This window comes from Rhincodon typus, chromosome 14 (genome assembly GCF_021869965.1).
Source record: "Rhincodon typus isolate 14 chromosome 14, sRhiTyp1.1, whole genome shotgun sequence".
Taxonomy (NCBI): domain Eukaryota; kingdom Metazoa; phylum Chordata; class Chondrichthyes; order Orectolobiformes; family Rhincodontidae; genus Rhincodon; species Rhincodon typus.
Genome location: NC_063345.1, coordinates 11,361,403 through 11,382,549, shown reverse-complemented (window position 1 = coordinate 11,382,549; position 21,147 = coordinate 11,361,403). Strand labels below are relative to the sequence as shown.

At 42.0% G+C, this 21,147-nt stretch overlaps 1 protein-coding gene across 2 annotated transcripts in view; it reads right to left on the bottom strand.

Moving 5' to 3' along the window:
- Positions 1-21,147, bottom strand: part of si:zfos-2326c3.2 (mitogen-activated protein kinase kinase kinase kinase 4) — a 254,941-nt gene that overhangs the window by 105,748 nt on the left and 128,046 nt on the right. For both annotated transcript variants that reach the window (XM_048605155.1, XM_048605156.1), the window contains exons 12-14: positions 18,715-18,922; positions 15,024-15,197; positions 13,043-13,108 (exon numbers count right to left, since the gene is read on the bottom strand). In XM_048605155.1, the coding sequence (XP_048461112.1) occupies positions 13,043-13,108; positions 15,024-15,197; positions 18,715-18,922 (448 nt within the window). The remainder of the gene's footprint in view (positions 1-13,042; positions 13,109-15,023; positions 15,198-18,714; positions 18,923-21,147) is intronic.

Below are 21,147 nucleotides of genomic sequence, written 5' to 3'. Positions count from 1 at the left end.
ATCCTAATGGAAAATCAGACAGATGGTGCACCATACTAACTCAAATCTCTTACACTGATAGCTAACCTCATTTATGTAGAACACCATGGTTGAGAAATAGATTCATATTTTGTTCAAGAGAAACTTCAGCACATAATTGTTGCATATGGGTCTGAAAGGGTTAATTACTGAGGCATGTCATATGCAGCACCAACATCACTATGTGATGATGTCACGTGGACTTATGGGTAAAACAACTTAAAAATCTCAAAGGAGTGAGATCTAGCATGTGGTCTTCCTCAAAGTCTCTGCAACAATGTCTGGTACAGCAAAGTAAATCATTAACAGACAATAAACATGTAAACTGAAAGAGTCTTTTCTAGTGAGCTCAAGATGTTCTCATTTGTAAAGAGGATGGTGGTAGTTGCCTTCATCATGAACAGCAAATCAAACAGCACAGAAAGCTGTCATTATCTGTACATCAGCAACTGAGATAAGTTGCATGTAAGGTCAGTGCATACACTGAAGTTAACCAAATATAACAGTATGCTCTATAAAACTACAGTTTCAGGAAGAAAGATCTTATAAGGCCTACAATTAAAGATAGGATTTGTTGATACAGTGCAGAAGGAAACTACTTGGCTCATCATACCTATATTGGGATTCGACTGGGGTATTCAGTTTTATAAATATTTAACATAACACCACTAACCATTAATGAAATGTTTCCAACACTACAACAGGTACTACACTTTAAAAGTACTTCAATGACTGTAAAGCACTTCGAGATATATGGAGCACTGGTGAGACTGCATCTGGGTACTGTGCACAGTATTGATTAGCTTAGTTAAGGAAGAATGTAAATACGTTGGAATCAGTTTTGAGAAACTAGCACCCGGAATAGGCAGATTATTTTATGAGCAGTTGGACAGGTTGGACAGGCTAGGGTTGTATCCGACGGAGTTTAGAAGTATAAGAGATGACTTGATTGAAACTATAAGATTGTGAGGGTTCTTGATAAGCTAGATGTGGAGAGGATGTTTCCTCTTGTGGGAGATCTAGAACTAGGGGTCACTGTATAAAAATAATGGGTCACTCATTTACATAGAGGAAGTGATTTGTTTATTTGCTCAGAGGTTCAAAATTTTAAGGAACTCCATTCCTAAAAAGGTGATGGAATCCTTGAATATTTTTAAGGCAGAGGTAACTAGATTCTTGTTAAGCAATGGGTTGAAGGGTTATTGGAGTAGGGAGGAATGTGGACTTGAGATTACAATCAGGTCAGCTGTGACCTTATTGAGTGGAGGAGCAGACTTGAGGGGCTGAATGGTCTTTTCATGCCCTTAAATTTTATATTTGCATGAACATGCTATGATCATGAAAAATGCTTTATAAAAGCAAATATATCTTAATTCGATTAAAATGTTCCTTTATAACTGAGTTTCTACTTAAAGTAATTCTTTCACCTGTAATGCAATGAACTTACACAAGCTAGCTAAATAGGCTAGCCCACTGAAAGTTTCACTTCCAAACACTTCAAAATTATTTTGAAAACTCTTTTTTTATTTCTGATAATATCTCCCAGTTAGGCACTGGTATTTCTTTTGATGGCAGCACAAGCAGTTCTGTACCAAAGTGATAAATGAAGTTAAAACGGCTTCCAGGAAATTGCATTGGAATCAGAACAAAACTGCTTGAACCAGGATTATATCAACGGTCTATGAAGTAATCCATAAAAGAGGCAATTCAAGAATTGTTGTCACATCTTACTTGCCTACTGAGCAATCCAATCCAAACAAGATAAAAGGAAACAACACACACAGATAATCTCTCCTGGATTTTGTTTTTATTGAATTCAAATTTCACCATTTCCAAAAGGGTATTCACCCAGAATGTTAACTTGGAGTTCTGGATTACTATGCCTATGACATTAACACTATGGCACTGCCTCCTCCATAATCTTCCCTAAACTGCAGGTTCAACCATCTACAGTTGCTTCATCAATGACCTTCCCATATGCTTTCCTTCATTAGCCAGGGCATGGAATATAGGAGCAAGGAAATTTTGCTGCGACTTTATAAAACAATGGTTAGGCTACAGATGGAATATTGTGTGCAGTCCTGGTCACCACACCAGAAGGACGTGATTGCACCTGAGAGGGTGCAGAGGAGATTCACCAGGATGTTGCCTGGAATGGAAAGTCTCAGTTATGAGGAGAGATTGGATAGATTGGGATAACACAGTTTGAAGAAGGGTTCCAACCCGAAACGTCAACTTTCCTGCTCCTCTGATGCTGCCTGGCCTGCTGTGTTCATCCAGCTCCACACTGTGTTATCTCTGACTCCAGCATCGGCAGTTCTTACTACCTCTCTTGGATAGATTGGGTTTGTTTTCCTTGGAACAGGGGAGGCTGAGGAGTCTGATTGAGATATACCCAATTATGAGAGACACAGATGGAGTATATTGTGGGAATCTCTTCCTCATGGCAGGCATGTCTAAGACCAGAGGGAACAAGTTAAACATGAAGAGTAAGTGGTTTCGAGGAGATCTGAGAAAGAATTTTTTCATCCAGAGGGTGATAGAAATATGGAATATGCTACCTGCAAGGATGGTGGAGGCAAGGACGCTTGTAACATTTAAGAAGCATCTGGATGTGCATTAAAATGCCATGGCATAGCAGGCTATGGACCAAGTTCAGATAAATGGGATTAGTGTAGTTTGGTTGGCACACACGTGGTGGGCCGAAGGGCCTGTTTCTATGTTGTATGGCTGTATGACTGTGGGAAACTGAATTATACCAGTCATATAAATACTGCCACAAGAAAAACAAGTCAAAGGTTGGGAATTAGTTTCCATAAGTGACTCACCTCCTGACTCCCAAAGCTTGTCCTCTATCTACAAGGCAGATGTCAGGAGTGTGATGGAATAATCCCTACTTAGCTGGATGGGTGCAGCTCCAACAACGCTCAAGAAGCACAACAGCAGCCAGAACAAACCAGCCCGTTTGACTATCCACCAGCTTCAAGATTCAGTCCATTTACCACTGAATCACAGTAGCAGCAGTATGTATCGTCTTCAAGATGCATTGCAGCAAATCACCAACATTCCTTCAACAGCACCGTTCAAATGCACAATCTGGATCACCAAGAAGAACAAAGGCAGCAGACGCATGGGAACACCACCAGCAGCAAGTTTTCCTCTAAGCTACACACCATGCTGACTTGGAAATTTATGGCAGTTCCTTCACTGTTTCTTGATCAAAGTGCCAGAACATCCTTTCAAACAGCTTTGTGGGTGTCTCTACATCACAAGAACTGCAGTGTTTCAAGAAAGCAACTCACCATCACCTCCTCAAGGGCTATTAGAGATGGATGATAAATGTTGACTAGCCAGCGACCCTCCCAAAGATGCTGCTATGTCCCAGTCAAATGTGGCATGTGAGCTGTCCAAGATCAACATACAAATTAAATAAGTGTGGGAGGCATTATGCTTGGATCAGGATTTTCCACTTAAGTGGCAGAGTTAGATCAGGAATTCTCAACAACAAAATAAGAAGCTCTTTACCAGATTGAATTCCAAATTTGGATCAAAAGTTTGCTTTGGCTTTGTATCTTTCTAGAGTCAGCAGGACATCAATTTTTATTTAATTGACAAATTTAATTCAGACACACAGAATATTCCGTGGTTTCATATGATCCTCTAGCTTGACTTTAGGATATTCATATGTGGAAGGATGTAACAGATTGTGGATGTTTTCAGCAAATGTGTAAGAAGCACAACTAGAATCTCATGGGTTAATTAAAAGGGATCAGGAAGTTTAGGTTTGTCACTGTACATGAGGAGAATGCTTGTGAGGCAAGTCGAGAAGGTGATGACCAGATTGCACTGGGTGTAAAGTCTGGGAGTAGCCCAAGATGGATGGTTCTCCAATTTCATTTTTTCAACATTCATAGTTATTTAATTTCCACTAAGTTCACCCTGGACATCTGCCACAGTCTGATTCATCTATCTCTGGTTACTTGCCATTTGGATGATTCTCCTATTCACTTTTCTCTCTGGGAATCTGTCCAAATGAGTCATTCTACTACTTACTATTAACATACAGTAGGAATCACCAATACCTCTTATTCCTTTTCAGTCACTTAGGTGTACAATGTTGAAAATCAAAGGCCACATGTAAAGGTCAAATCTTACGGTACATTATCTAGCTTGATGAATACCAACAATTCTTCAAACTTTAATAGTGGTTTACAAATAACCTTTTACAATCTCTAGTTTCACAAAATTTCAATAAGACAGACCAGTGAACAAGATATATGAGCACTGACAGAACTAAGTTGACTGGGTTTGAGATTGCAGTGCTGATATGGGGAAGAAGCTAGGGAAAATGACAACTTACCCCCTTGAGTCTGGTCTGCCACTCAATGAGATCATGGCTAACCTGTGGTCTAACTCCATATGCCTCAATACCTCGGGTTAACAAGAGTCTATCAATTTCACATTCAGAATTAACAATTTTGAGAGCATCAACTGACATCTGCGAAAGAGATCCAAACCTCTAATGAGAAAAAATTAAATTAAGAGCAGGCCAAACAAACCATTAAGCAGAAAGGTGACTCAGAGCAGCACTACCGCGGCTTGATATGTAATCTGTAAAGACATTTCATTGTCAAAGGGTTATTTACTCTCATCTGAATGAATTGAAATATTGCAAGTGTGCCCTCGAGACTGAAAAATGTTGGCTAAGGGTACACACCTGAGAAATAAATTAAAGTGGCTACATGTCCCTCCAGAATCTCCATTTTATTGTATCTCAGTGGACTTTGACCTCAATTAACTTAAAATTGAGACAAATGCATATCAAGGCCTCCATCTTTGCAAGATCTGCCATGGTGATCATACAGTGCAGTAGGAACACCTCATTCTGAACCAAGCTTTGTTTTCTAATTGAAAATAGGAAGGTATAAGTGAGTGGATATTTGCATTATTGCTGATTGAGAGAAGAATGATTTTATTCAATTGATTTGGATTTGCTTCAATGATCTTGGTTTAATTTAGGCTCTACTGAACCAGGGTTCCTCATTTATCTCTATTATTTCCAACACTTCTACATTGTCACAACAGATCCCAAGAGGTGTGCATTAGAGACCTGTCCCATTTATCTTACTTTTGTTGCTGTCCAGTAGAGGCTGCAGATCTTTGATTCCCATAGTTGAAAGGGAAACTCCTTTATGCTTGGCGTAACTGGCAACCTAATGATTATGCCTAATTGTGAAAATCTTCAGTGACACTATATCTATTGCTGTTTGCTGCACCATCAGGAGGCAGTAATGAGCAGTAGCAAGGTGTTTCCTCACATTGTTAAGAACAGTTTAAACATGAAATGGTACCACCCAATACCCCTGACTGCAGCATGGCAAAGATGAGATAGAAAACCTGATCATCTCAGCTAGGGAGCATTGGAGCAAATTTGGAGCGATTTAACGGCAACAACTTATATTTATATAGTGCCATAACTGTGATGAGATATCTCAAGGTGTTTCACAGGAACATGATACAGCAAAGTAGGGACTGAGGCAAGTAAGGAGACAAGTGGCCACATAAGCAAAATCTTTGTCGAAGAGGTGGGTTTTAAGATGTATCCTAAGAGAATAAAGTGAGATGGAGAGGCAGAGAAATGTAGGGAGGGGGCTTAATCAACTGAATGCAGAGACTCAATTGTGGAATAAATTTATTAGGGATACACAAGAGGCATCAATGGCATTGAAACAAAAGCAGGAATATAAAATTGACATCAAGAATTAACCATGATCATGTTGAATGGTGCAGCAGGCTCGAAAGGTCGAATGGCCTACTCCTGCTCCTAGTTTCTATGTTTCTCTGAGGCCAGAATTAAAGCAGTACAGATACCTCAGAGGGCTGAAGGACTGGAGGTGATGACAGAGATAGGACAGGGCAAGGCAATGGAGGCATTTGAAAACAAGGATGAGAATTTTGAAATCAAGATATCACTTGACTGGGAGTTAATGTAAGGTAGTGAGCACTGGGGTCATAGGGGAACAACAGGACCCATTGTCAGCTATTGCTATTGGATGATCTCAACCTGCATTATTACAAAGTAGTAGAAACTGAATCCAAGATTGAGAAGTGTTCTCCTCTTCCTGACAAACCCCAGGTCACATAGGAAGGCTAAGGGGTCAAGGAATGAGCTAACAATGATGGAAAATCCAAACTCAACAGGCCTATCAGATGTTGGTGCTGAGGTTAAACAGATCCTTTTTTTTTGCTATAGCTGGGGCCTTAACCAAAGAAGTGTGTGAGTTAGGAATTTTTACCGCAGTAGTAATTTGTTCTTGAAGGGCTTACAATGTCTGTAGAACTGTCAAGCTGTGAAGTTATTTAAATTTATCTATACCAGGGGGACGTGAGAGTTCAAATTGTGGAGCCTCTTAAATTCCTAGCCCTTTAAAAATAAGAAAATAATGGCCTCTATTATTGAGAGTGTAAATATCTGATCGAGTAGTTACAATACTGGTCAGTAACATTAACCTAAGGGCTATCTTTTCAGCATTGTTAATGTTTAGCAACATCCTTAACCAATCGCTACCTCAGCAGGGGGCCATAAGTTCATGGTATGATTAACAGCTCAAAGAAGTTATTAATGATTAGCTGTCTTTGACACTTGATTAGTAATTGAAATTTGTTTATTTTAATGAGGGAGTAACTACAGAGAGGACATAACGCCTTGAATAAACTTTAATGAAATGTGGACATATTTTTAACACAGTGAAGATTTCAAAGATATTTAGAACTGCATTTCATTTTATTTCAGCATGCTCCTGAGGTTTTCCCAAGGTGGATACTGGGTGAGTTGGCAAGAACGGTGTAACTGTAAAGGGTTGTGGGTGGGTTGCCATCATGGAATTAAGTTGGAGTGAAGCAATAAGGGACTACGTGTTGGAATTAGTGTATGAGTTGACATTGAGTGTTTAAGGTGATATTGGGGGTAGGGAATAAGTTGGCATGGATGTTGCATGGGGGTATTGGGGAGGGATTCAGGGAATGAGAGAGCTGAGAATCTACAGGCCTGCTATTTAAGAAGATGACAGGAATAAAGTCCCAGAGAGCCAAGGCTAGCCTTTTGAACAGCCTATCTTGGCACTGCATCCCAAGTGACTGCTGATGATCTGCATCTGGGGCAGTGGTCCCGATTTCATCCCACAGCTGCCCATGTCCCTCACAGTGATGATCTCACCACTTGAGGAAGTTTCTCCTGAAGTAAGCACAGTGAGCCAGCCGATTACCTGACTCTTGCGACCTGACTCTGGAGTGGAAATCTGGGCCCTCACATTTAAGAAGGGGAGAATGTTGGATATCAGTCAGGAATACATTGAAAGAGTATTGCCTCGAGGTAAAACAGGCATGGATGAGGGTTTCAGCAGCCAGAAAGCTGAGATAACATTGAAGTCAAGGGGAGGTGATGGCCTAGTAGTATTACCTCCCCAGATAATAATCCAGAGACCTAGGTAATGTTCTGGGGACCCTGGTTCAAATCCTGCCACAGCAGATGGTAGAATCTGAATTCAATAAATATCTGGAATTAAGAAACTAATGATGACCATGAATCCATTGTTGATTGTCAGGAAAATGCATCTGGTTCACTCATGTCTTTTCGGGAAGGAAAGTGCCATCCTTAACTGGTCTGGCCTACATGTGACTCCAGACCCACAGCAATGTGGTTGACTCTTAGGGATGGGCAATAAACACTGCCTAACCAGCAACACCCTCAACCCATGAATGAATAAAGGAAAAAAAGCATTTGTGTGCCTTTTAAAGAAGGAGTGCAGGGGTTTTGCATTACCTCCACTATGGAGTCACAGTGAAGAGGTACACGCCCAGCTACCTTGTTCAATTTAGTATGTGGTACAGCTAAATAATCAACTATTCCCTTTTGTCTACAATCACCCTAAATAGAAGGTAGGCCAAAACGTTAGGTAAGATTAATTCAAAGGCAAATACTTCTTACTAAAGCATTAAATACAGCAATAACTTTCTGTTTAAAATTTTCAAGTTTGAAGTGAACAGTTTACCAATGATATGGCATTCCTAAAAAGGAAGGAGGTATCAGTTCGCTGGGCTCATTTGGACTAGCTTTCCATGTCTGAATTGAATGTGATATGTCTACAGAGAGGGATATGATTTGCAGTTGTTCCTTCACCTCAGCAAGTCTTAAGGGACCAGAATTGAATGCTGATTTTGGTCTTTTTTTAAATGCCTAAAGGTGGAATCCAAATTTAAAGTGAATTGCAATGGAATGTTGATCATAGAACACAGCTCCATTTCAAGTTCTTCTTGTAAAAACCAAAACCAATTCTTTGGGACTTGACAGGGTAAATGCAGAAAGGCTGTTTCCCCTTGTGGGAGAGTCTAGGGGCAGAGGTCAAAATCTCAGAGTAAGACTTTTAAGACAGAGATGAAAAATTTCTTCAATGAGCTTAGTGAATCTGTGGAATTCTTTACTGCAGAAGGCTGTTGAGGCTGGGTCATGAGTATATCTAAGACTGAGATGGACATTTTTAATCAGTGAAGTAATCAAGGGTTATGGGTATAAAGGCAGCAAAGTGGAGTTGAAGATTATCAGATCAATCATGATCCCCATTGAAAAATGCAGCAGAGTCGATGAACCAAATGGCTGACATCTGCTCCTAAGCTTTATGGTCTTATGAAACAATGGAAAGCCAAAATAGAATCTGAATAAAGTTTTTGAAAGCATGCCAGAAGGCAAAGGGAACTATAACATTAAACTGTCACAGAATAGAGAAAAAAATAATGATGCTGCTACCATACAAATGACGAAAGGAAAATCAGACTTGGGATAAAGTGTTGAGGGGCATAGATAGTTTTGATGGGAAGGCACTTTTTCTCCATGAGTAGAAGGATCAATAACCAGTAGTCATGGATTTAAGGTAATTGGTAAAAGAAAACAGCACATTTGTAGAGAATTATTTTTTCACTGAGGGTTGTGGGAATCTGGAGCTCACTGCCTAAAAGATGGATTGCATCAGAAACTCTTGTAACATTTGAGCAGAGTTTAGACATTCACTTGCATTGCCATTGCCTCCAGGGCAATTTGCCAAAAGCTGGAAAATGGGATTAGCATAATTAGATCTTTGTTGACCAGCATGTACGCGATGGGCTGATTGACCTCCTAGTGTACTGTAAATGTCTGAGTCTATGAATCAGGCCATGAAGGAATCCACAAAATGTCAGAAGCATTAAATAATTACATGGTCTTATTTCTAATATTATGATGGATATGTTTTTAAAGGAAGAGATCAGAAAGTAATAAACTCAAAGAATGTGTGTGTAATCAGCAAAGTAACTTCAACATAGACAAGCATGAGGTGGTACGTATAGGATAAAGAGGATATAAAGAATAACAAACAGTAAGAATATTCTCCTTAGGAATTAAATATTTTAGGGAAATAGGAATTGCATCTTAAAGCACTTGACATACCTCTCAGTGTTCTATAGCTTGGGGTAGGGGTCAGCCATTAACAACATAGGCTGGCTTCCCCCTCCCATATCACCATGGGGGTTGGGACAGCTACACTCCGCAAAATTGAATCTCTGGAGTGGTATGAACATCTGTGGTATCTGTACTGTAAAAACGACAGCGAGATACTGGACAAGGTAGAATAAAACCATATGGCAGGGAAGAAAGTTATTTTGTCCCCATACCTAGATATGCCATCTCTTTGAAAGAGCTGGCCAATTAATCCTATTCTCTCCCGCTCTACTCCTACAACCCTGCCAATTTTTCTCTTCAAGGATATATCCAACTATCTTTTAAATGTTACTTTTGAATCTGCTTCCATCACCCTTTCAGGCTGCACACTCCAGGTCACCATAACTCACTGTGTGAAATTTTCATCATTCACTCCTCGTGCCAATTATGTTATGTGAGAAATTGAGTTCAAACCCCTTTGTTAAGAATTACATCTACTTAATTAGGCCCAGGTATCAATGGTAGACAGGTTCTAATTTGTTCTTGTGGTTTTGACAAAGCAAAGCCCTTAATCATTCTGCTATTCATGTGCAAATTTCTTGTCTCAGCTCTGTTTATCCTTGCTGAATCATTACATATCACCATTACTGGATATTTTCTCCCCAGCCCTTTCTTCTTTGTTTTTCCTCATGCTGTTCTCCACCGTCCTCTTCCGTCAGATGTTCCCTTCAGCAAAACCTGTGCAAAATAGCTTCTCTAACTTCTCTTCCACTGTTGCTAAGGGAAAATCTCCACCTGTAACTGAAATGGCACTGGCTCAAACTGTTCAGACCAGAGAAACTCTAACCAGCTTCCTTTGTTGTACAATGTAAGCTAAAATCAGAAAGTTAATACTGCAAGTAAAAAAAGACCCAGAAATTCAGGATAATGTGCAATGGTATGAAGTGGAAATAATCTTCCTTGTTCTAGGTGACCCCTCAGACTGACTTCCATGCAGCTGACAATAGCTGCTTCAGGCCAAAACAGTGTGGAGCTGGATGAACACCGCAGGCCAGGCAGCATCAGAGGAGCTGGAAAGTTGACGTTTCGGGTCGGGACCCTTCTTCAGAAAGAAATTTCAACATCAAATATCACCTTTCCTGCTCCTCTGATGCTGCCTGGCCTGCTGTGTTCCTCCAGCTCCACACTGTGTTATCTCTGACTCCAGCATCAGCAGTTCTTACTGTCTCTGGCAAGGTTGGAAAGGAGGCCTTGAGCAGGGGAGGCAGTAATGTAGTGGAAATGTCAATGGGCTCGTCATTCAGAACCCCAGGCTAATACTCTGGGGACTTGGGTTTGAATTGCTTCAAAGTAGATGGCGAAATTTGAATTCAATAATAATCTGGAATGAAACACAGCCCCAATTGTGACCACAGTCTTAGCAGAGGATGGGGCTGCTCTCTCAATAGAGAGAGACAACTGGTGGTGGTTTAACTTGAGGGTCACCGCACCTCAGGCAAGCGGAGAGGTTGTGAAGGAGAATTCTTCGTGGTAACCTCAGCTGGTGCACGAATTGAACCCGTGCTGATGGCATCACTCTAAATCGCAAACCAGCCAACTCAACGAACCAATGTAACCAACATTGTTTGTTGTTTAACCCTATCTACTTTGCTGAAGCTCTTTAGGGAAGAAAATCTGTCATTCTTACCTGGTCCACTCCAGACCCACAGCAATCTGATTGCCTCTCACCTGCTTTCTGGGCAATTAGGGATGGACAATCATTGCTCACATCCCATGAATCAATGCAAAAACAAAAAGGCATGCATTAGTCACTATACATGCATGTAACAAATGCCCACCAGAGGTGTTGGTAAAAGATGCCTTGTGTTTGTCTTTTACCCAATTTAGCAGGCACGTCCCTTCAGTAGACAGTGGTGAATGCACTCTGTGCAATTCAACCATCCTACCCCATGACAGGGGCATTGGTATCTGTGCAGTGCCTATTTTATTTCAATTTCTTGGCCAATTTTTTTTAAAATTTAGTAATGTGTTTCCAAATAAACTATGTTACCACAGTTTAATTTTTTTAACAGGATCAAATGATTTTAACAAGGATATTTATGTGTAGTGTCAGATGAACAAAAGTTTCTTGCTATCCAGTAACTACGACAAGTGTGAACAAGGTGAGCTTCCGTTGCTTTGAAAGTCTTTAAATCTGTTCCAAAGATAGATTTATAGGACACTTTGAGGGAAAGACTGAGCCAACAACATTTAAAAAGGGAATTCGATGGGTATTTAAGATGGAAGAATGTAAAAGGGTATTACAGGTAGTGCTGCTATAATGTGTGTTTCGTTAACACGAATTGGCTGTAACGCAATTGAAGAGTAGTGGACACTGGTTGGATAACGCAAACTTTCTATTATACTATAAGCGTGTTTGAGTTTTAACTAGCAGTTATGTGTCACAGTTCATAATTGTTCACCTGTAGTTAGAATCTACTTATTTACAATAAATAGTGATCCTTGCTCAATACAAAAACCTGACCTTTGACTTAAAAGAACGGTAAGCTGGGTAATTCAACATTGCTTGATAAAATCTTTTACTTCAGGTGGTTGTGGCATGGTGGTAATGTCCCTGCCTCTGAACCAGGAGGCTCAAGGTCATGGCCCCCCTGATCCAGAGGTGTGGAAATAACATCTCTGAACAGATCGGTTGGGAAATATCTAAAATGATTAACATTTGTGACATCTCCTGGAATAACAGAACTAGATTTCCAGTGCTCTACCCCAGTTTGGTGAGACACATAGACCAGTCAACCTGACAAGTTGTTACAGCACAGAAACACGATGTGGAGATGCTGGTGTTGGACTGAGATGGACAAAAATCAGAAATCCAATGACAACAGGTTGTAGCCCAACAAGTTTATTTGAAAACGCAAGCTTTCAGAGCACTGCTCCTTCATCAGATGAAGTCAGGTGACTTCATCTGACGAAGGAGCAGCGCTCCAAAAGCTTGTGATTTTAAATAAACCTGTGGGGCTATAACCTAGTGTTGTGTGACTTCTGATTTTAGCACAGAAACAGGCAATATAATTCAATTCACAACTGTACTAGGTTTGAAACAGTTCTGAGGATCTTGTGTGTAAAAGAGAGCTGATAGACACCATGAAATAGTTTGATGCTTGTACATTCAGTACTTGTTATTTCAGAGTTTTGACCTATTCTAGATCGAAGAGCATGGTGTTAGTTACATGGTGCTGTTTGATTTATCAGTCATAGGCAACATCATACATTCCACAAAAGGTGTTGTGTCCCAGCAAGTTAAAATCCTGCTAGAATCTCATAAAACATTGTTATGGTAGATATAGTAAATTTAGAATGCAGTTTAACAGCTCATGCACACAAATTGTACAGCCCATTTTCAGATGCCACAATGACCTCAAAAGGTCATGTAAGTCTCTTCCTTGTATTTGAGAATGATGGAATTTTTTTCCCATGTACCAGATGCCGAGTTAGGTCCAGTGAACGAACCACGTGAGAATATAATGATAGAGTTAGCAACCCATGTTTGCATACCTGCTGTTGAGGTACATCCATTATTATAGAGCTTTCACTCAGCCGGGACTCTGCTAGGTCATCCACCTGCAGAAAGGTTAGCGATATGTAGTATCAGTATCAGAATGAATTCATAGATTAACAAGTGTCATGTCTGAGACGGATATTCCCTTTAAATAATTACAGATGAGGGCAGGGGATAAAGTCTTCCTTGAACCTTCCTTCAAATTATCCAGAAATTTGGACTATTGCAAACTCCAGGTTATTCCATTTTTCTTTGACAGGACAGGCAAAAACTGGAGTTCATTTAAAAATAGTATTCAACACCAACCTTGGAATATTTACACTGAACTTCATCCCATCTCAAAAGTGCTTTGTTTTGTTCAGTTTTGTGACATGAGTGCTGCTGGTTGGCCAGTATTTGTTATTTATTCATATAAATAATATTTATTTATTTATTGTCCATTCTTAGTTGCCTCTTCTGGAGTACTCTGTCCAGTTCTGGTCTCCCTGTTCTAGAATGCTGCTGGGAATGGAGGGTTTGAGTTATAAAGAGAGGCTGGACAGGCTAGGACTTTTTCCCCTGGAGTGTAGGAGGTTTGAGTGATGACTTTATAGAGGTTTATAAAATAATGAGGGGTATAGACAGGGTGAACGACAATTGTCTTTTCTCCAGGGTGGGGGATTTCAAGACTAGAGGGCTTAATTTTAAGGTGAGAGGAGAAAGATTTAAAAAAGACAAGGGGGCAATTATTTCACACAGAGAGTGATTTGCATGTGGAATGAACTGCTGAGGAAGTGGTGGATGCAGGTACAGTTACAACGTTTAAAAAACATTTAGATGAGTAAATGAATAAGAAATGTTTAGAGGGATATGGGTCCAGCACAGGTAGGTAGGAGTAGTTTAGTTTGGGACAATGGTTGGATGGACTAGTTGGACAGTACTGTATGACTCTATGTCTCTGCAGGGTGGTGAGCTGCCTTTTTGAACCACTGCAGTTTATTGTGAACAGACTAAAACTTAAGACCATCATGGTGATGGTTATAACAGCAACAGTGTCAATTGTAGTACAGTGTCAGCATGTTTCCTTTCTGAGACAGAATCCTGTAGATTCAATCCCACTCCAGAGACTTGATCATAAAATCTACGCTTACCGTCAATGTAGTTCTGAGTGAGTGCTACACTGTCTACAGAGTACATTGTCACTTGGGATCTGACATTAAACCGAGGCTCTTCCAATTTTAAAGGTGGAACATAAACTCCATGGCACTACTTAAAGAAGAGCACAGAGTTCTCCCTGGTGTGCTGGTTAATATTTATCCCTCAGCCAACATAATTAAAACAGGTCAGCAGGTTGTGATTATCAGTGGAAGTTTATTGTGCGTAAAATAGCTGCCCTATTTCTTAAGCACTGGAAACATTTCCAAACTACTTGACTACCAAGTACTTAGGGACGTTCTGAGGGCAGGAACGAAGTCATTTAAATGACTTGATCATAAAATACCTTTTACAACATGTTTCATGAGATTTGTTAACAAATGTATGACAAAATGTTACAACAGTGCCTGGGAACGGAATTTCTGTTGTAACCTGCTTTTGAATCATTGAATAGAATCCTGTAGTGTGGATGCAGGCCATTTGGCCCATCGGGTCCACACTAATCCTCCAAACAGCATCCCACCCGGACCCACCCCAACCCTACATTTCCCATGGAACCCACCGAGCTTGCACATCCCTAGACACTGTGGGCAATTTAGCACGGCCAACCCATCTCACCTGCACATGTTCGGACTGTGGGAGGAAACTGGAGTATCCGGAGAAAACCCACGCAGACAGACAGTGTAATCGAACCCGGGCTCCTGGTGCTGTGCGGCAGCAGTGCTATCCACTGAACCACCATGTTGCCCTAATTAACTTAATTAACTCCAACTTCAGAGCTACCATTTTACATTTTAAAGTGGTAAAATAAAGGTATTCTGACCCCAGCAGGTGAATGCATACCTGTTTCTGCTCAACTTTCCGTTTCCCTTCCACGATCTTCCATCTCTCCTCTTCTGCCCAGTTCCTTTCTTCCTCTCCTCCACTCTTCTGTTCTTTTCTGTGTCTCTCTGTCACTTCTGGCTTTTTCTTCCCGCATTCCTGCTGTTTTCGCAGCTCCTGTTCCCTCTTGTGGTGCTGTGTGAATCAGCACCCAAATGACATTAGTTAAAAAGCTCAAGATTCTTTGATTAACTTTATCAGACAGATATTAGATTTCACTGGAAAGTGAAACACCATGCACACGTGGAGCAAACATAGCAGGTTTAATTTATGTTGTACAAGGCAGTTAGTACCTGAAATGGGATAACTGATATCATGAAAATGACGTTCTGGTTGATGCCGGCCAAAGCGGTCCCCGAGCCTCCGCTTGGTTTCTCCGATGTAGAGGAAGCCACACTGGGTACAGCGGATGCAGTATACCACATTGGCAGATGTGCAGGTGAACATCTGCTTGATGTGGAAAGTCTTCTTGGGGCCTGGGATGGGGGTGAGGGAGGAGGTATGGGGGTAGGTGTAGCACTTCCTGCGGTTGCAGGGAAAAGTGCTGGGTGTGGTGGGGCTGGACGGGAGTGTGGAGCGGACAAGGGAGTCATGGAGAGAGTGGTCCCTCCAGCTCGGTTCGCAATAAACAACTGCACCTCCCAGTCGCGAACCATTTCAACTCCCCCTCCCATTCCTCCGACGACATGTCCATCCTGGGCCTCCTGCAGTGCCATAACGATGCCACCCGAAGGTTGCAGGAACAGCAACTCATATTCCGCTTGGGAACCCTGCAGCCCAATGGTATCAATGTGGATTTCACAAGCTTCAAAATCTCCCCTCCCCCTACCGCATCCCAAAACCAGTCCAGCTTGTCCCCGCCTCCCTAACCTGTTCTTCCTCCCACCTATCCCCTCCTCCCACCTCAAGCCGCACCCCCATCTCCTACCGACTAACCTCATCCCGCCCCCTTGACCTGCCTGTCCTCCCTGGACTGACCTATCCCCTCCCTAACTCCCTACCTACACTCACCTTTACTAGCTCCATCCCCGCCTCTTTGACCTGTTTGTTTCCTCTCCACCTATCCTCTCCTCTGTCCATCTTCTATCCGCCTCCCACTCTCTCCCTATTTATTTCAGAACCCCCTTCCCCTCCCCCTTTTCTGATGAAGAGTCTAGGCCCGAAACGTCAGCCTTTCTGCTCCTATGATGCTGCTTGGCCTGCTGTGTTCATCCAGCCCTGCACCTTGTTGTCTCTTGTTCTGGTTGATGTTCTAGTGCCAGGTCCATTTGGCTAACTGACTGTTAATTTTAGTCTGATATCTGACAGGAGACAATCTCTGTTGTAATATGTAATACTGCTTATCACATCTGAGCCTATCTCTGTTGAAGACTTTATGTTGGCATCCTTCTCTACTACTTCGTACCAGTAACTTAGAACATTGCAAGAAGGATTGGTGGTAGTGAATCTATCCAAGACATCTTAGATGGTTCTGGTTGAACATGACCACATCATATACCATATTGAAAGAGGGCAAATTTTGTAAAATATGCCAATTTGAACTTTGGTGATGCTGCTAGATGGGGCAAAAGAAGATCTGCTGCTGGTTATGTATCTTTTCCACTTAAATTCAATGGAAATGATGCTCAGGCAACTGAATTAATGATTTGACACCAAATTTCTCACAGCCAAAATTAGCACCATTTTTGTTCTTTACTCGTGGAAGGTGAATATCGTTGGCTGGGCCAGCAAGTATGGCCCATCCCAATTGGTCCTGAGAAGGTAGTGGTGGTGAGCTGCCTTCTTGAACTGCTGTAGTCCATGTACTGTAGGTGACCCACAATGGCCTTAGAGAGGGAATTCCAGAAACAGTGAAGGAAAGGCGATATACTTCCAAGGGATGGTGAGTGGCTTGGAGGGGAACTAGCAGTTAGTGGTGTTCCCATGTATCTGCTGCCCTTGTCCCTCCAGATGGAAGTGTTTTTGGGTTTGGAAGGTGCTATCGAAGAAACCTTCGTAATTTTCTGCTATACATCTTGTAACTGGTGCATATTGCAACTACTGAGCATTGATGGTGGAGAGAGTCGATGTTCATGGATGTGGTACCAATCAAGTGGGCTGCTTTGTTCTGGACTGTGTCAAGTTTCTTGTTGTTGAAACTGCACACATCCAGGCAAGTGGGGAGTATTCTATCACACTCCTGACTTGTTCCTTGTAGATCATGGGCAGGCTTTGGGAAGTCAGGAGATGAGTTACTCACTGCAGTATTCCTAGTTTTTAACCTGCTCTTGTAACCACTGTATTTGCATTGAATCATAGAATCCCTACAGAGTGGAAGCAGGCTATTCAGCCCATCAAGTTCACACTGCCCCTCTGAAGAGGATCCCACCCAGGCCCTAAACCTAACCCTAAACCACCCCCCTACCCTATCCATGTAACCCTGCATTTCCTATGGCTAACTCACCTAGCCTGCAAACCTTGGACACTATGGGCAATTTAACACGGCCAATCCACCTAACCTGCAAAAAAAAGTTCTAAAATGGTCTGAATATTTCCTGCATTTTATCTTTCTTCTGAAGACATTTCTCTCTTTAATATCCAATCGACATTGCACAACTGCGGAAACAATGTCATAGCTTCTTGTTTCACTGTCTGAGCTGACAATGGGCAATGTCAGGAATGGAAGACAAGGATGTGTTGCAGAGCCACCAAGTACATAAGATTACACAGCACAGGAACAGGCCATTCACCCCAAGCTATTCATCCCAGGTGATTAAAAACAACTTTTAATAAACCCAGTCATATGTGGAAATGAATCTGGGAGCTGATGGCTTGGTAGTAGTGTTGTTGGACTGGTAATCCAGAGGCCTGGGAAATGTTCTGTAATGTGAGTTCAAATCCTACCAAGACAGATGGTGAAAATATCATTCAATAGAAACACAGAATGAGAAAGCTAGACTAATGTCAGAGAGTTGTATGGCCAGAAGAGGTCTTTTAATCCATCAAGTCTATGCCAACCTATCTACACTTTTCTACTATTTTGCCGTACCAAGCCCAGAGGTGAATGTTAGTGGTGACCATATAACCACTGTTGATTGTCAGAAAAAAACCAATCTAGTTCACAAATGTCCTCTAGGAAATGTAATCTACAATCCTTACCTGGTCTGGCTTACATAGGACTCCAAATCCACAGCAAATTGATTCTTAACTGCTCTCTGGGCAATAAATGCTGGGTGATGCCCACATCCCATGAATAAATCAAAACTCATAGAACTCACAGAATCCCTACAGTGTGGAAGCAGGCCCTTCAGCCCAACCGACCATTGGAGCATCACACCCAGACCCATTCCCCTATAACCCACCTCATCTACTGAACACTACAGGCAATTTAGCACAGCCAATCCACCTAGCCTGCACATCTTTGGACTGTGGGAGGAAACTGGAGCACCCGGAGGAAACCCACGCAGACACGGGGAGAATGTGCAAACTCCAAATAATATACTCGTTGTATTACTCATCCATTTATCCGTTGGACCAGCTTGATTTATTTCCAAGTTTTACTGTGTTTTTTTCTCCTTTCTGGGTGTCAATGTTGACGATTGGCCGGGACAAAGGAACAAGAAAACTACAAAGGATGGCACGACAGAAACAATAGCCCAAGGAAAACCCTTACATCTTCCAGCCACCTCCTCTGCTCCTTCTGCTGGTTGATCCGTTTCTGTCTCTCGGCCAGTAGTTGCTGCTTGTATTTCTCCTGTTCCTGTCGTTGCTGCTGGTGCACTTCCTGCTGTTGCTGAGCCGCTGTTCGGTTGGTGTTCTCCTGTTGTAACCGCAGGAACTCTCGGCGAAGAGTCGACTCCCCGGGCTGATTAACAATGGAACTAAGTGGAGACCACAGAGAGCAACATGAGCCAGAGGGTGAGGGAATGAACATGGACATGTTCTGGGAATGGAGTGTGGACCTTGGGTTGGATGGTGAAAATTTCTTCTGTGTCATGCACCTTCTACAAAATAAATCTCCAATCGCTGGAAAGATTCTGCCAAATCTAACTATTCGTGACATTAAATGTTGTTTTGTACATATACTTGTAAAGTTACCTGCAACTGGTTCTAGCAGGAAAAGCAAACTTCTGGCACATGGGTGTTTTGCTGCACACAATGATAAACTGGGGCATGATCAGTTCAGACAGAACAGAGTTGAAAAATTTCAACACGAATAACATTTGCATTAAAAGGCAATCAGATGAAATAATTTACCAAAATGAATGCAATGTTTAGCTGCAACTGAATGTGGCACACTGTCTTTCACTAAACGTGAGTTTAGAAGATTGAAACGGGGGAGATCTTATAGAATCCTGTAAAATTCCAACAGGACTAGGCAGAGTAAACACGGGAAGGATGCTCCCAATGACCAGGGAGTCCAGAACCAGGGTCATAGTCTAAGAATAAAGGGTAGGACTGAGAGGGGGAGAAATGTCTTCACCTAGACAGTGGTGAGCCTGTGGAATTCTCTGCCACAGAAAGTGGTTGAGGAAGGTGTTAGATATAGTTTTTTTTTTAATTTAAACTATTTTTCTAATCAATTTGCTTAGAGATGCTACAACACACCTCTGGAACAGATGGGACTTGAACTGAAGCCTCCTGGTCCAGGGGTAAGGTAAGGCTAAAGGGATCAAATGGAATGGAGGCGAAATCAGGAACAGGGTGCTGAGTAGGATGATCATCCAGGATCATATTGAATGGTGGAGCAGACCTGAAGGGCCAAATGGCCTATTACTGTTCTTATGTTGTATGTTTCTATTGTGATTGAAACTCTTCTCTCACTCCTCCCCCCACTGCTGCCACATACTCATGGACGTTTATTTTACTATAACGGAACAAAAGTTTAGGGATATGAGGATCAAGATGGGGGTGGGGGGATGGAGGGGGAATAAGACAGTGGCTGGAGGCGAGTAAAATAGTTTGGAGAACTCTTTCAAAGGACCAGCAGATGCACTGCAGGCTGAATGGCCTCTTCCTGCACAGGAAGAAAATTGTCTGGAAGCTAACAGCCTGTTAGGAGGGACACCTTTCAGCTATAATACACTGGCGGTGAACTGAAGTGGTTAATGGCAGGATCTCTGCTCACAGTGCAAGGAGGTCCTGCCCTTGGAAGCTGCCGTGCAAACTGATTGGTCAACAGCTCCATCAGTCCTGACAGTGAATTTTGCTTTCACACAGGGGAGATGTGGTATTATCACTGGCCTGTGAATCCAGAGACCAAGGTACTGGGATCGAATCCCATCAGGGCAAATGGTGTGATTTGGAATGTTAAAAAAAAGTCTGGAGTTAAAAGTCTAATTACAAGACCATGAAACCACTGTTGGGGAAAAACTGATCTGGTTTACTGTAGTCCTTTAGGGAAGGAAGATTACCCAGTATAGCCTACATGTGAACCCAGATGCACAGCAATGTGGTTGACCCTTACCTGCCCTCTGGGCGATTAGGGATGGGCAACAAATTGCTGGCATAGCTGGTGATACCCACATCCCGTGAATGAATAAAAAAGGACATTGTTGATATTGCTAACATCTAAGTTCAGTGTTATGGACTGTGCACCTAAATTGCTGGCAAGGCTGATTAAAGTCAATTAGCCATGATGTTATCTCAAACCAACACAACAGTCTCAAACACATCCTGTAAAGCCGTGATAGTAGGAACTGCCGATGCTGGAGAATCTGAGATAACACGGTGTAGAGCTGGATGAACACAGCAGGCCAAGCAGCATCAGAGGAGCAGGAAAGCTGCCGTTTCGGGTCGAGACCCTTCTTCAGAAACGTCAGCTTTCCTGCTCCTCTGATGCTGCTTGGCCTGCTCTATCCTGTAAAGCCGAGTTGTTTTAAAAGGTAGTCTTTGTGAAAAAATACAATTGTGGTACAGCTTCCTCACTATCTGAATTTCTGGGTTATTTCTCTCTCTTAACCAACAACATAAAGATGTACAGGTTAGGTGGATTGGCTAAATTGCCCTGTAGTGTCCAGGGATGTGTAGGATAGATGGGTTAGCCATGGTTAATGTGGGGTTATGGGGATAGTGTAGGGGGCTGAGTCTGGGTGTGATACTCTTC